Here is a 13,225-nt window from a genome sequence, read left to right on the forward strand (position 1 = left end):
TATAACACAGGGATGATCACAGAACCTGTTCCACGCAGTTTTCATCTGTGAGATGATGCGGGAAAAGGACAATCGTACTGGCAAGAAACCAGACGCTCCGAGAGGTTAAGCATCTCTGCTGAGGTCAGGAGAGTCTGGCCCCAGAGCTCATGCTTTTAACCAGGCTGCGCCCCTCTCTTTGGACCCCTCCTTCCACATACTGTGTGGTGCTCCACCTTACCGGTGAATTAACAGCCATTCATGAACTTTCCTTTTTTTTTTTTTTTTGCGGTACGCGGGCCTCTCACTGTTGTGGCCTCTCCTGTTGCGGAGCACAGGCTCCGGACCCACAGGCTCAGCGGCTATGGCTCACGGGCCCAGCCACTCCGCGGCATGTGGGAATCTTCCCGGACCGGGGCATGAACCCGTGTCCCCTGCATCGGCAGGCGGACTCTCAACCACTGCGCCACCAGGGAAGCCCGTGAACTTTCCTTTTTATTGTCTCGCTTGATGAAGTAGATGAAAGGGGCAGGCATTAGCTACGCCCTTTGACCCATGAGAAGCCCAAAGCTCAGAGAGGGAATGTGATATACCCAGGGACGCACAGCTGGTTTGCTGCATTCTGTTCCGGGAGGGGGACAGAGTTCCAGAGCGGTGGTGGGGGTTGGAGGAGGAGTGTGCCAGGGGGCAGAGAGGTGGCTGGGGTGAGAGTGCCCCAGGTGGAGAACAGGGCTGATTCCGCCCTTTCCCACCCTCCAGGAATTTATGCCCCTCTGGGTGTCTGCAGCAGCCCCTGGGCTGAGCCAGGGCATTGGCGCTGGTGGAGCGGCTGGAGCAGACTCAGATTGAGCTGATTAATTTATCCAGGTCCCTGGCAGGAAACAGACAGCGAGCAGCTGGCTGGCTCTTTGGTGCTCCATTAATTGTGACAATGACTTTAACCCCAGATGTGACTCAGTGCTGCCCAGAGCCCCAGCTGCAGAGCGGGGTGCAGCGTGCGGGCCCTTCTTGGAGTGGGGCGTGCAGGAGCCACGCAGCCTTTCAGGTGAGGTGGGCACGCCCTGGACTGCTTCCCCAGTGGTCCCTAGAGGCAGGCACAGGTGGGCTGGGAAGAGGCTGCCCGTTCAGCATCATGCCAGTCCTGTTCCTCGGGTGCCTTCTGTGCCAGGCCCAAGCTAAGCACTTTGTAGGCACCTCCTTTCATCCTCTCAAGCCTCACTGAAGTGGGGCCTTTCTGAGCCCCTCTTACAGATAAGGGCACTGAGGACTGGCATATATAACTGGCCAAGACGAAGTCAGGCCGAGGGGCTTTCGTCAGGCAGGAAAGACTTGAGATGCCCACAGTCCTCACTCTAGAGCTTGTGGGACACCTCAGGACCCCGCAGACTCTCAGAGCCCCGTGAGGTGTGGTCTTCACCTCCTTCCTCCCTTCCCCCATGCCCTGCTTAAGCAGTAGGATCTCTAGTTCAAGGACAATACACATGCAGGCCCAAGAGAGATCAAGGCACTACGTCTCTGGTGGAGCCAGGACAGGGACCCAGAGCCTGGCCGCTCCCTCTGCCCTTGGCCACCAGCCCCTCCCCCTCCTCCTCCGGAGTCCACTGAACTCAGCCCAACAGTGACTGCCCCTGGCTGATCAGCATTCTGCCGCCGAGGAAGCTGGGGCCCAGAGAGGAGCAGCAATTTGCCCAACGTCACACAGCCATTTAGAGACTGACCCAGGCCCAGAACCCAGGCCTCTGGACTTTCGGATCATTTCACAACACTGTGTCTTCAGTACGACGCTTCTGTGTCCACACTGGGCTTGCAGAACATTACTTACACCTCCCAGCTTCTGCTGGGGCTCGTCCCTCCCATCCCTGAAGGAGGGTCCTGCTTCAGCCTACAGGAAGTTTCGCCATACCCTATGTGCCCACTCCCTTCGGTGTGTCACCCTCCACACCTTTTCTGTGAGGATGTGAGGTGCTTGGGGGCAGGGAGTATTTCTGGTGTATTTCTTTCTTTTTTAAAAAGAAAATTGTGATAAAATACACTTAACATAAAATTTACCATCTTAACCATTTTTAAGCCTACAGTTCAGTGGTATTAAGTACATTCACGTTGTTATATGACCATCACCACCATCCATCTCTAGAAGTCTTTCATCTTCCCAGACTGAAGCTCTGTACCCATTAAACTGTAACTCCCATGCCCCCTTTCCCCTGGCCCTTGGCAAGTACCACTCTACTTTCTGTCTCTAGGAATCTGACTTAAGTACCTCAAATAAGTGGAAGCATACAGGATTTGTCCTTTTGTGTCTGGTTTATTTCACTTTGCATAATGTCCTCAGCGTTCCTCCATGTCGTTGCAAGTGTCAGAATTTCATTCATTTTTAAGACTGAATTGTATGGATAGACACATTTTGTTTATCAGTTCATCCACTGATAGACATTCGTGTTTCCACCTTCGGGCTGCTATGAACGTAGATGTGCAAATGTCTGTGTCCCTATAAATAAATAAATATTTTTATTTATTTTTTGGGTCTTAGTTGCGGCACGAGGGCTCTTCGTTGCAGTGCGCACGCAGGCTTCTCTAGTGTGGCATGCAGGTTTTCTCTCTCTAGTTGTGGTGCATGGGTTCCAGAATGCGTGGGCTCTGTAGTTGCGGTGCGCAGGCTGTCATTGAGGCATGCAAGCTCAGTAGTTGTGGCGCACGGGCTTAGTTGCCCCGCGGCATGTGGGATCTTAGTTCCCTGACCAGGGATCGAACCCACGTCCACTGCATTGGAAAGCAGATTCTTTTACCACTGGGCCACCAAGGAAGTGCCCCCTGCTTTTGTTTCTTTTGGGGTGTACACGCAGAAGAGGAATTTATGGTGATTCTATGTTTAATTTTTTGAGGAACTGCCATAGTGTTTTCCACAGTGACTGCACCAGTTTACATTCCCACCAGCAATGCACAGGGTTCCTCACCAACACTTGTGATTTTCTGTTGTTTTGATAATAGCTAATGGGTGTGAAGTGGTATCTCATCGTGGTTTTGATTTGAATTTCCCTAACGCTTAGTGATGTCGAGCATCTTTCCATGTGCTATTTAGCCATCTGTGTATCTTCTTTAGATAAATGTCTATTCAAGTCCTTTGCCCATTTTTTAACAGGTCTGTTTGGTTCTTTGTCGTTCAGTTGTAGGAGCTCCTTACATATTCTGGATGTTAATCCCATCTAAGATATGTGATTTGCAGATATTTTCTTCCATCCTGTGGGTTGCTTTTGCACTCTGTTGATAGTGTCAGTGATGGTCACTGGTTTATTTCTGAATCAGTGATTCCTGGCCAGCACCTCGCACAGGAGCAATCATACTCAACTTTCCCACATCCTGGTGTCCCCCTTGCGTGGGATCCAGGCCAGCCCGTGAGCCCCCAGCCTTAGGTTGGGGTCAGAGGGAACATCACACACAGCAAGGCAGAGGGAGTGCATCCATCAGACAGTCACTCAACAAGCACCAATACAGGGGTTGCATCTGAAGGGTTTGAGGCGGGGGGTGCAACACAGTCAGGTTCATGCATTAGAAAGGTCCTTCTGGCAGCTGATATGGAAGCTGGACCAGTGGGGTCACTGATTTCCCCAAGCAAGTCACCCCACTCTGGGAGTGACGGAGTAGCCGTGTAGAAATGAGGTCAGAGCTTTGTAGCTTTGGCATCAGTTTCAGTCCCAGCTCCATCACTCACTGGCTATGTGACCCCAGACACATGGCTCTATGTCTGAGCCCCTCTGTTCCTCATCTGTGAAAAGGCAGCAAATAACACTTCCCCAGAAGGATGTGACACTCTATGAGATCACTCCTGTAGGGTGCATGGCATCTGGTTGACAGTCCGCTGGAAGGTCAGCTCCTTGAGGCTGGAGAACATTCCATCTTCTTCCCCAGGAAGCCACCAGCACAGTGCATGTGGCTTGTGGTGAGAGAGGGCCAGGTGCTGCCTCTCGTTTCAGCTGGCTGTGCTCTCTCTGCCCACAGTGGGACTCCATCAACGAGGTGGACGAGTCCTTCCGGCCCATCCACACATACCAGGTGTGCAACGTCATGAGCCCCAACCAGAACAACTGGCTGCGCACCAGCTGGGTGCCCCGCGACGGCGCCCGGCGCGTCTACGCCGAGATCAAGTTCACCCTGCGGGACTGCAACAGCATGCCCGGCGTGCTAGGCACCTGCAAGGAGACCTTCAACCTCTACTACCTGGAGTCGGACCGTGACCTGGGCGGCAGCACACAGGAGAGCCAGTTCCTCAAAATCGATACCATCGCGGCCGACGAGAGCTTCACCGGGGCCGACCTGGGTGTGCGGCGCCTCAAGCTCAACACGGAGGTGCGAGGTGTGGGCCCCCTCAGCAAGCGTGGCTTCTACCTGGCCTTCCAGGACATCGGTGCCTGCCTTGCCATCCTGTCTCTCCGCATCTACTACAAGAAGTGCCCCACCATGGTGCGCAACCTGGCCGCCTTCTCGGAGGCGGTGACGGGGGCCGACTCATCCTCACTGGTGGAGGTGCGGGGCCAGTGCGTGCGGCACTCCGAGGAGCGGGACACACCCAAAATGTACTGCAGCGCCGAGGGCGAGTGGCTGGTGCCCATCGGCAAGTGCGTGTGCAGCGCGGGCTACGAGGAGCGGCGGGATGCCTGTGTGGGTGAGCGCGCCTCTGTGCGGGTGGGCCGGCAGCTGGGCTCAGTCTGGGCAGGGATGCTGGGGGCCGGGGAGCAGGCTTGGCACAGTCAACAAGCTCCTGGGTGGTGCACACAGCTCCTGGGAAGATGCGTGGACCTCCAGCGTTCCTGTGTCACCACCCACGTGTGTGTTGTGTGTGTGCTGTGGGGTGGGAGACACACCACAACCAGGTGGACCCTCCGTGGGCGTCATGATGTACCCAGAGAGGTACATCTCTGGGCACCAGTGTGATTGGGAATACTACCGGGTACATGCCTGTGCTAGGGAACAGTGACGTGACCTAACACGTCCAGCATTGGTCTAAGCACTTTTCACGTATTAACTCATTTAATCCCCACAACCATCCAGTGACACAGGAACTACTGCTATCCTGGCTTTAAACACGAGGGCACTGAAGCACAGAGAGGCAAAGCAACTTGCCCAAGGTGACACAGCTAGGAAGTGGCAGAGCTATGATTTGAACCCAGAAGTCTGGCTCCAGAGTCTGGGCTCAGAACCACTAAACTTCTAACCTGTTGGGTGGGAGGAGGTGTGGGTTAGAATCAGGGCTCAGGGCGAATGTGTGGCGTACAGGGCCATTGTGAGCTTATGCGGGCAGGGGCACCCCGGGAGGACTGTCTGGGGTGGGCATGTCACAGCCTGCCTGTGTTCAGGGGGAGTTTATCTAGGGATGTGGGGGAAGGGACGGCCAGGAGCACTTGGGTCATGAAATAACTCCTGTTCCCACAGTGTACTGCTGGGGTTCCTGTGTCACAGACGAGGAGCCGGATCCAGAGCCCAGGCTGTGTGCATGTGTGTGTGGCCAGCAGACCCCGATGTGGGGGCAGTGCAGCTAGGCGTCCTGACAGCCCAGGAACCCTGGGAGGGCTGGTGTGCACAGACAGCTGGTGCCCCAGCTATTAGTGGTCTCCACCTGGTTGCCCTTCCTTGATCTCCCCAGGGACTAGATACATGGCACTCAGAGCTCAGTGAAGCCTGCTTCTGGGACCATTGGTTCTCCTGAGGGAGGAGATGTTCCTGGGCAGGGATCAGAGACACTAGGGCCTGTCCCCAGACAGCCTCAGTGAAAACTGGGACGGGGCCCTGAAAGACACTAGAAATATCCTCTGAGCCCTTTGCTGGTACTACACAGGCCCTGAGACCACAGTTAGAGGAACCTTCAGGCCTCTCAGCACCACCCCTCTGCCCTAGCCGGCAGGAAGGCCCCATGGTGCTCGCAGGACTGAGCAGGACACAGGCTGACAGTTTCAGGTGATGGGCAAAGTAGCTTCAGAGTCCAGCCTGGTCCAGCTTAGGAGTTATCTTGCCCCGAGATCTCCAGGACTAGATTCTTCTGTCCAGCCACCAGGCCCTTTCTGGCCCCTCTCTGGGGCTCTCTGATTGCCTTAAGAAAGCTTTTTCATACTTCCAGCTGGCACGAGTCTTCACTCTCCTGGACCCTAAACCCCGAAGCACCTTCTGTGACATTTGCCTGTTTCTGGATTTGTTCTACCCTCTGTGGCCTAGTTTTCAAGGCTCTCCAGGCCTCCAGCCTCTCCTGGTTCCTTCACAGACATCCCTGTACTTCTCAACTTCCCTCTGGGTAGTAACAATAACAACAAACATCCCTGTTGCCTATACAGCTTGCAGGGGGATTCCTAGCACATCCATTCATTGGCTCGTTGTAGCAAGGCAGGTATTACAATTCCATTTTACAGATGGGGAAACTGAGGCTCAAGAGGTAGTGTCCTGCTTAGGTTCAGAGCTGGTGAGAGGTGGAGCTGGGCTCTGAGTCAGGTCTGTCTTACTCTGAGCCATGTGTGTAGGCTTTTCACCTATCCCTGGCCTATCCTGACTGCATTCCCCGCTAGAGCCAGCTCCCAACATCCCCTTATTCGGATGGGGATATAAAGTCCCTTTGTGACAATTTTTTGAGTGTTTGCCATGTGCCAGGCACTTTAATGAGCACATAGTACACATTATGTCAGTTACTCATTCTGTTGAGAATCTACTGTGTCCCAGGCATCAGGGATAGAGACACAGGGCATCCCTGCCTTCGGGGAGTTCACAGTTTCTCATCCTTACAATATTCCTCTAAGTGAGGTATTATATCCACATCTTACAGACATGAAAAACTGAGTCCCTTCAACTTAAGTGGCAGAGTAGGGATCTGACCCCGTGTTGTCTCACTCCAGAGCCCTGAACTGCTTCCTCTGCCCACAAAGCTCTCTGCGAAGCCCCCTGGGGTAACGTTAAAAAGATTAGTAACCAGGACAATATAAGCTGTAACAGTCAGGCGGGCTAGCCAGTAGATACCTGCTCAAGGTCAGCTGCCCCCAACCCTGGATTGAGCCAGTGAGCACAGCAGGCCACTTGTTTGTACAGAGTACATCCTTGCCCTTAGGAGGGAGACTGGTCCTCCTGACTTTGGGGTTGGGGCCTCACTCAGAGGTACTACTCCAGCCTCCTCCTTTTTTGATAGAGATGGGAAGTGGAGCCCAAAGAGGGAATGCGTCTTGCCCAAGGACCCACAGCATGTCAAGGGCAGGACTCTTGGTGGAAACTCCACGGCCTGAGCAGGGGGACCTCCTCAGAGCTGGGAGAAGCCAAGGCCACTCCCATTTCCTGACGCTGCTGGCACGTTAATAAAAAATAATGAAGAAATGCCAAAGCAGGGTTAGGGAATTGCAGCATATTTTGAATTTTACATTTAAATCACAGTGCAGTGTAATTATGCCAGTTGCAAGATAATTACAGGTTTTATAAAAAATATTAATTCATAGTGCACTGCGGGCAGTGACGTTTGGGGGCGGGATGCCGGCGGTACACGGGCCTTTCACTGTTGTGGCCTCTCCCGTTGCGGAGCACAGGCTCCGGATGCGCAGGCTCAGCGGCCATGGCTCACGGGCCCAGCCGCTCCGCGGCATGTGGGATCTTCCCGGACCGGGGCACGAACCCGTGTCCCCTGCATTGGCAGGCAGACTCTCAACCACTGAGCCACCAGGGAAGCCCAGGGGGATGCCGGTTTTAAATCGCACGAGGAGAGACTTTTCTTAACCCTGTAGGTGGGCTTCTGCGCTTGTCTGTTAACCTCCTTCAAAGAAACAGCACAGGTGCAAAACTGAGGCCCTCCCCCAACGGGAGGCCTGGGCCAGCGGCCCTGCAGTGTCGCCCATCCCCACCCCTCCCTAGTGGGTAGCCTGAGAGTGGGAGAGGGTGGGGCACAAGCAGGAGCTGGATACAGACTGGGGGTGCCTTTGCTGGGCTGCTTGAGATGGCCTCTCAAAGCTGGAGCCCCCTGCCCAGCCTGAGCGGGGCCTCCTGAGACCCGAGGGGCCCTGGCCTTCTCCATCGGGCAGTTCTGTCTGAGCAAACAGGGCTGGGAGAGGGGTTCCCGGCTTCTCCCACCCGAGTGCCCCCCCGCCTTCCTTCTGGTGAGAGGAGAAGGGACCCAGAGCTTGAGGGCTGCAACAGCGGCCAGGCCCATGGAGAGAGCCACCCTCCCAGCTGCCAGGTTCCCATCTCGCTAGTCTCACCCTCAAGGCTCCCCCCAGAAGTCGCTGGGCAGCAGTTCCTTTTACGGAGAAGACAATAAAGCCCAGGAGTGGGGACCAGCCCAATCACATGGCTTTTTAGAATCCTTATGGAGACTGCACTCGGGCCTCAGGGACCCACGGAAGAATATCAGAGCCACGCGGAGCTAGTCCAGTTTACCAGTGGGGAAATGGAGGCCCAGAGAGGCGAAGTGACTGACCCGAGGGCACACAGCTAGGAGTGGTTGATTGAATCCCAAATCTCCCAACCCCCTGACCAGAAAGCTCCCCACACTACCCAGTTCCTGACCCAGTGACCTCCCCCCACTCGTGGCTGCATCCCCCCCCACCCCCTCCAGAGAGAAGAAGGACCTCTCAGAACATCACCCAACAGAGCAGCCCCCAGAGTCTCCTGGCTACCGTCCTTTCTGTCACCTGGACACAGAATATAAACCACCCTCTGTGGCCCTAATCATCTTTCTATAAATATCAGAGCATCTCATTTCAGAGGGGCAGCATGAACAACGAGCTCTTTTGCCTTCCTGACTGTGTTCAAAATCTGATATAGAATTAATTTCCTTTGGTCGGCCACCAGCAGACACCTTATTTGTCAAATCTCAAGCTCTTCGTGGGGAAGAGGAGAGAGGTGGCCGGGGTCTCCATCAGCTTGCCGGCCTGACAGGCGGCCTGGGCAAGGTGCCCTCGGCAGGGGCAGGAGCCCCTCCTGGCGCACGGCCGACACCGGGCACTGCAGACTCCGGAAGCGCCCTGGGTCTATGGGCAGGGCCGGGCCCCAACCCAGAGCCGCTCCATCTGTCTCAGCCATTAATTCCCGGCTCTGCCTCCAGGTCTCCGGGCTCCCCGAGGCCTGGTGATTAGTATTCTTATTCAAGATTATTTTATTTTCATTGAGCGGATTAATCTAGCCTTGACACTTTATAGCCATATGGGTATTAGCCGAGCGTGTGAGAACCGCCCACTGGTGAAGTGGCAGGATGGCGGGGCCGTCTCTAAGCAGAGGCCAGGTGTTGACAGGTTGGTGGCGTAAAGACTGGGGTTTGCATCCTGGCTCAGCGGGGACCCTGGGGCGAGGCACTCAAGCTCCCCAGCCTCTGTTTCCTCTCTGCCAAACAGACGTATACATGCTGACTGCGTACGTGGTAATGAGTGCCAGGCGCTGTGCTCGTGTGAATTCACGTGTATTCACTCTTGTCATCCTCACAACAGCCCTCGGAGGTGGGAACTGTTATTGTCCCCATTTTCCAGATGAAGACACAGAGGCCCAGCAACTTGCCTAATGTCACTTAGCCTAGGGGAAGGGGCTGGAAAAGAAAAGGAACCCAGGCAGCCTGCTCCCAAGTTTCTGCTCTTTAATACCCGAGGACTAGCACAGCTCTGAATGGTCAGGGACTCAGAAAACAAAGGCTGGGGCTTCCCTGGTGGCACAGTGGTTGAGAGTCTGCCTGCCGATGCAGGGGACGCGGGTTCGTGCCCCGGTCCGGGAAGATCCCACATGCCGCGGAGCGGCTAGGCCCGTGAGCCATGGCCGCTGAGCCTGCACGTCCGGAGCCTGTGCTCCGCAACGGGAGAGGCCACAACAGTGAGAGGCCCACATACCGCAAAAAAACCCCAAAAAAAACAAAGGCTGTCATGTTGTGCCATGCATCACACCAAGATGTCACCGCACGTGTCCTGGTCTGCCCCTCACTGCTCTGACAGCTCCTTGAAAGCAGCACTAGGTCTTATTTACGTCCGGTCCATGGCTCGGTAAATTTGGGTAAAGGAATAAATAAAGGACAGAATAAGCAAACGGTTCCTGAGATGTTGATCAAGGTGGACCCGATCAGTACAGTGAGGAAGAGTGCCATTCAGTTCCGCCACAGGTTCGATAAATGTTTGCTGGTGAAGTGCAAAGCCCGTTTCCTCTGTCTGCTTCTTGGGCTCAGAAGGAAGCTCTTAGGCTGTGCCCGGACTTCTGGGAAGAGGAGGGGAGATCACAGGGTGTCAGCTAGGACCCTCTCCACAACTCCAAGCACCCAGCCCCCAGTCAGGCCTGAGCCCTCTTGGGGTCTCCCCAGGGGGCAGGAAAGAGGTCTCAAAACTGCGGCACATTCTTGCTGACTTCCCAGCCTATAAGCCCCTTCTGGCTCCACGGCCTCTGAGCCTGGGAAGCAACTTAAGGGCATCATCATTTCTCCTGATTTCAGGTTTTCTCTCAAGTTTGTCAAATTTTACAAATTAACCTAATTTTAACTATTATGATAAAGAGGTACAATCAAATAAGTGACATAGCTTTGCAAATGAAGCTTCTCTCAAGCACTGAGTTTTCTAGAAAGAGACTTATCGGAGAGAGATCCCAGTGAGTTTCCTGGTGGTCCCCGTTGCAGAGGAGTTCAGTTCCACAGATGGAGCTGGGAGCTACCTGGCTGGGCAGCATTTGGTCCTCCTGAACCCCTGGGTTGTCTTTCTACCCAGAGCAGATAATGGCCGGATTAGCTCACTTTGAAAACTCCCACCAGCGTTGACAACTTTTACCCTGAGCCAGACTCTAGGAACTTTGAGATGAATAAGGCGGCCCTGCCCTGTTCACAAGGATCTACCCACAAGGAGAGAGAGTCAGACACACAGATGAAAAAGTACAGCCATAATGTTGCAGGTGGTGAGACCGAACAGGGATGCAAAGATAGGGAGAGGAGTGGTTGCTTCTGTGTGTGTGTGTGTGTGTGTGTGTGTGTGTGTGTGTGTGTGTGTACATGTGGAGATGTGGAGCGGTCCAGAAAGGTTTCATCAAAGGCACAGTTAAAATGAATCTTGAAAGAATTCGACAGGGTGACAAAAAGAGAAAAGGCACAGCATGTGCAAAGGCCCCGAGACAGGAAACAACTCCTGAGTGTGGGGAATGGCCAGTCCTTTAGTTCGGCCTGAGGGAGAGGGAGGGGCCCTGAAGGAGGCTGCAGGGAGGCTTTGAACACCAGGCTTTATTGTTTAGGCCATGCGGAGCCTGTGAGGGTTTGGCCCAGCAGCAGTGTCATTTTAGAGAGTCCCTCAACCCACAACATCGCACTTCCTGCTGACTCGTTCTCAGCCTTTAGGCCACAACTCAAAGACCTTCTCAGGGAAGGTCGCTCCTCCCACCATTTACGCTTTGCCACATCCCCTGCTTTATTTCCTTCTGGAAATGATCACAGCCTCACTTACTGTGTCTCCCTCTGCCGCCTTGAAAACTGCCAGCTTCTTGAGGGCAGACACCATGTGGACCTTGTTCGTGGCTGTGTCTCTGGCACAGAATAGGTGCTCATAGATACTGGCTAAAGGAAGAGTCATCTCGTAGGCAGTGGGGCTGGGGTGGTGGGGCTGGGGGCCAGGTTTGGAGGCTGCTGTGGTCATCAGGAGCAAGATGTGTGTGCCTCTCAGAGGCCGGAGAGGTCAGATACGAGAAACATATCGGGTCAGCCACGGTAAGACTGGGAGGGTCAGGAGCCTGCAATTCCTGGACGATCAGCATTGTTCGGGGCGCTTGTAAAACACAGATTCCCCGGCCCCACCCCTGGCTCTTCTAACTCAGTGGCTGTGATGGGGCCAGGGTCTGTGTTTTTATAGGGATGGTTCCACGCCTGTCCGTGTTTGGGAACCTCTGGTCTCATCACACACGTCTCTTCCAGTCACGTTCCTCCCCCACCCCCATTCCCTCTCCCGCTTTCAGGTCACACCCCTGGGGTTTCGGCCCCCCTCAGATTCTTAGCCTTGACCCCTGCCCCTGAGGCTGGTGTCTCGCTCAAGGACAAGTGCCCTGTGAACGACAGAGCCTGGGTGGGAGGGGCCATTGGAGGATTCAGAGAGGCTCCGCCCTGTGCTGACTCTGGGGCTGGGACTCAGGTGTCAGGGTCCCAGCCTCAGCTCTGCCTCCGACTCGCTGTGCAACCCTATGTAAGTCAGAGGCCCTCTCTGAGCTTCAGTCCCTCCATCTGCAGATGAGAGTAGGAACAGGTGATGCTGAAGGTCTGCACCTCTGTCCCTCAGGGGATCCCCCAGGAACCCCGGGGCCAGAGAGCTGCCCCTGAGGCCCATCAGGGTGGCCCGGCAGGCTCACCTGAAGCCTCCTTCTCTTCCACAGCCTGTGAGCTGGGCTTCTACAAGTCGGCCCCCGGGGACCAGCTCTGCGCCCGCTGCCCTCCCCACAGCCACTCTGCAGCCCCTGCCGCCCAGGCCTGCCGCTGCGACCTCAGCTACTTCCGTGCAGCCCTGGACCCACCGTCTGCAGCCTGCACCCGTGAGTACCACCCCGTGGCCCCAGAACCCTCGAGACTAGGCTAGGACCCCATGCTCGGCCCCTCAAGCTCCCAGGGAGCCAGGTCTCAGCGGGTGAGGCAGGGACAGGTGGCTCTCATGGGCCAGGGGCCAGTCCGGGGATGGGGGGTGACTCTGACCCCTCAACAATGGCCTTGACCTCTCTGGGCTCCCAGCTTCTTGTCATAGGTCACCTGCCATCTCTCCAATGGAAATCTTTCCATTCCTCCCTCGGTCTCTCCTCTCTGCTCCAAAGGGCAGGACAGAACTGGACTCATGCCCTTCCCAGCACCAGGTGGCTTTGGTCATCTTCTGACCCAAGGGTCATGCCAGTGTCCTGGGGGCTGGGGTGGGCAAGCTGGGGGACTGCCTGTGCGGCAAGGCGGGCATCAGAGGAGCCGCCCCCACCCCTGCCCCGCATCACTGCCATCCTTGAGAGACTGGGGGGAGCTGCTGAATTCGGGGAACTGCTTTGGGGGGGGTGTGCGTGATTGTGTGTATGGGGTGGGTGTGGCTGCTGTGTGCGCCGTGGGAGGCCTGCAGCGATTGGCTGTGTGTGTCCTTGTCGGTAGCAGTTCGGGCAGAAGGTGCACAGGGTGTGAGTGTTCAAGTGCTTGTGCCCGCGTGTGCCAAGTGTCCTTAGAGGGCTGCGTGCACACGTACCTGGAACGGACTCATGAGTCCCCGTGGAGCTTGAACGAGCCTGCTTTGTGAGCTCAGCATGGGCACACCTGGCCCTGCAAGGGAGGCGC

General features: G+C 55.5%; 1 protein-coding gene across 1 annotated transcript in view; it reads left to right on the forward strand.

Moving 5' to 3' along the window:
- Positions 1-13,225, forward strand: part of EPHA8 (EPH receptor A8) — a 34,025-nt gene that overhangs the window by 7,481 nt on the left and 13,319 nt on the right. The window contains exons 3-4 of the mRNA XM_032638258.1: positions 3,973-4,636; positions 12,301-12,456. Of these exons, the coding sequence (XP_032494149.1) occupies positions 3,973-4,636; positions 12,301-12,456 (820 nt within the window). The remainder of the gene's footprint in view (positions 1-3,972; positions 4,637-12,300; positions 12,457-13,225) is intronic.

The sequence above is a fragment of the Phocoena sinus genome, chromosome 1, assembly GCF_008692025.1.
Source record: "Phocoena sinus isolate mPhoSin1 chromosome 1, mPhoSin1.pri, whole genome shotgun sequence".
Classification (NCBI taxonomy): domain Eukaryota; kingdom Metazoa; phylum Chordata; class Mammalia; order Artiodactyla; family Phocoenidae; genus Phocoena; species Phocoena sinus.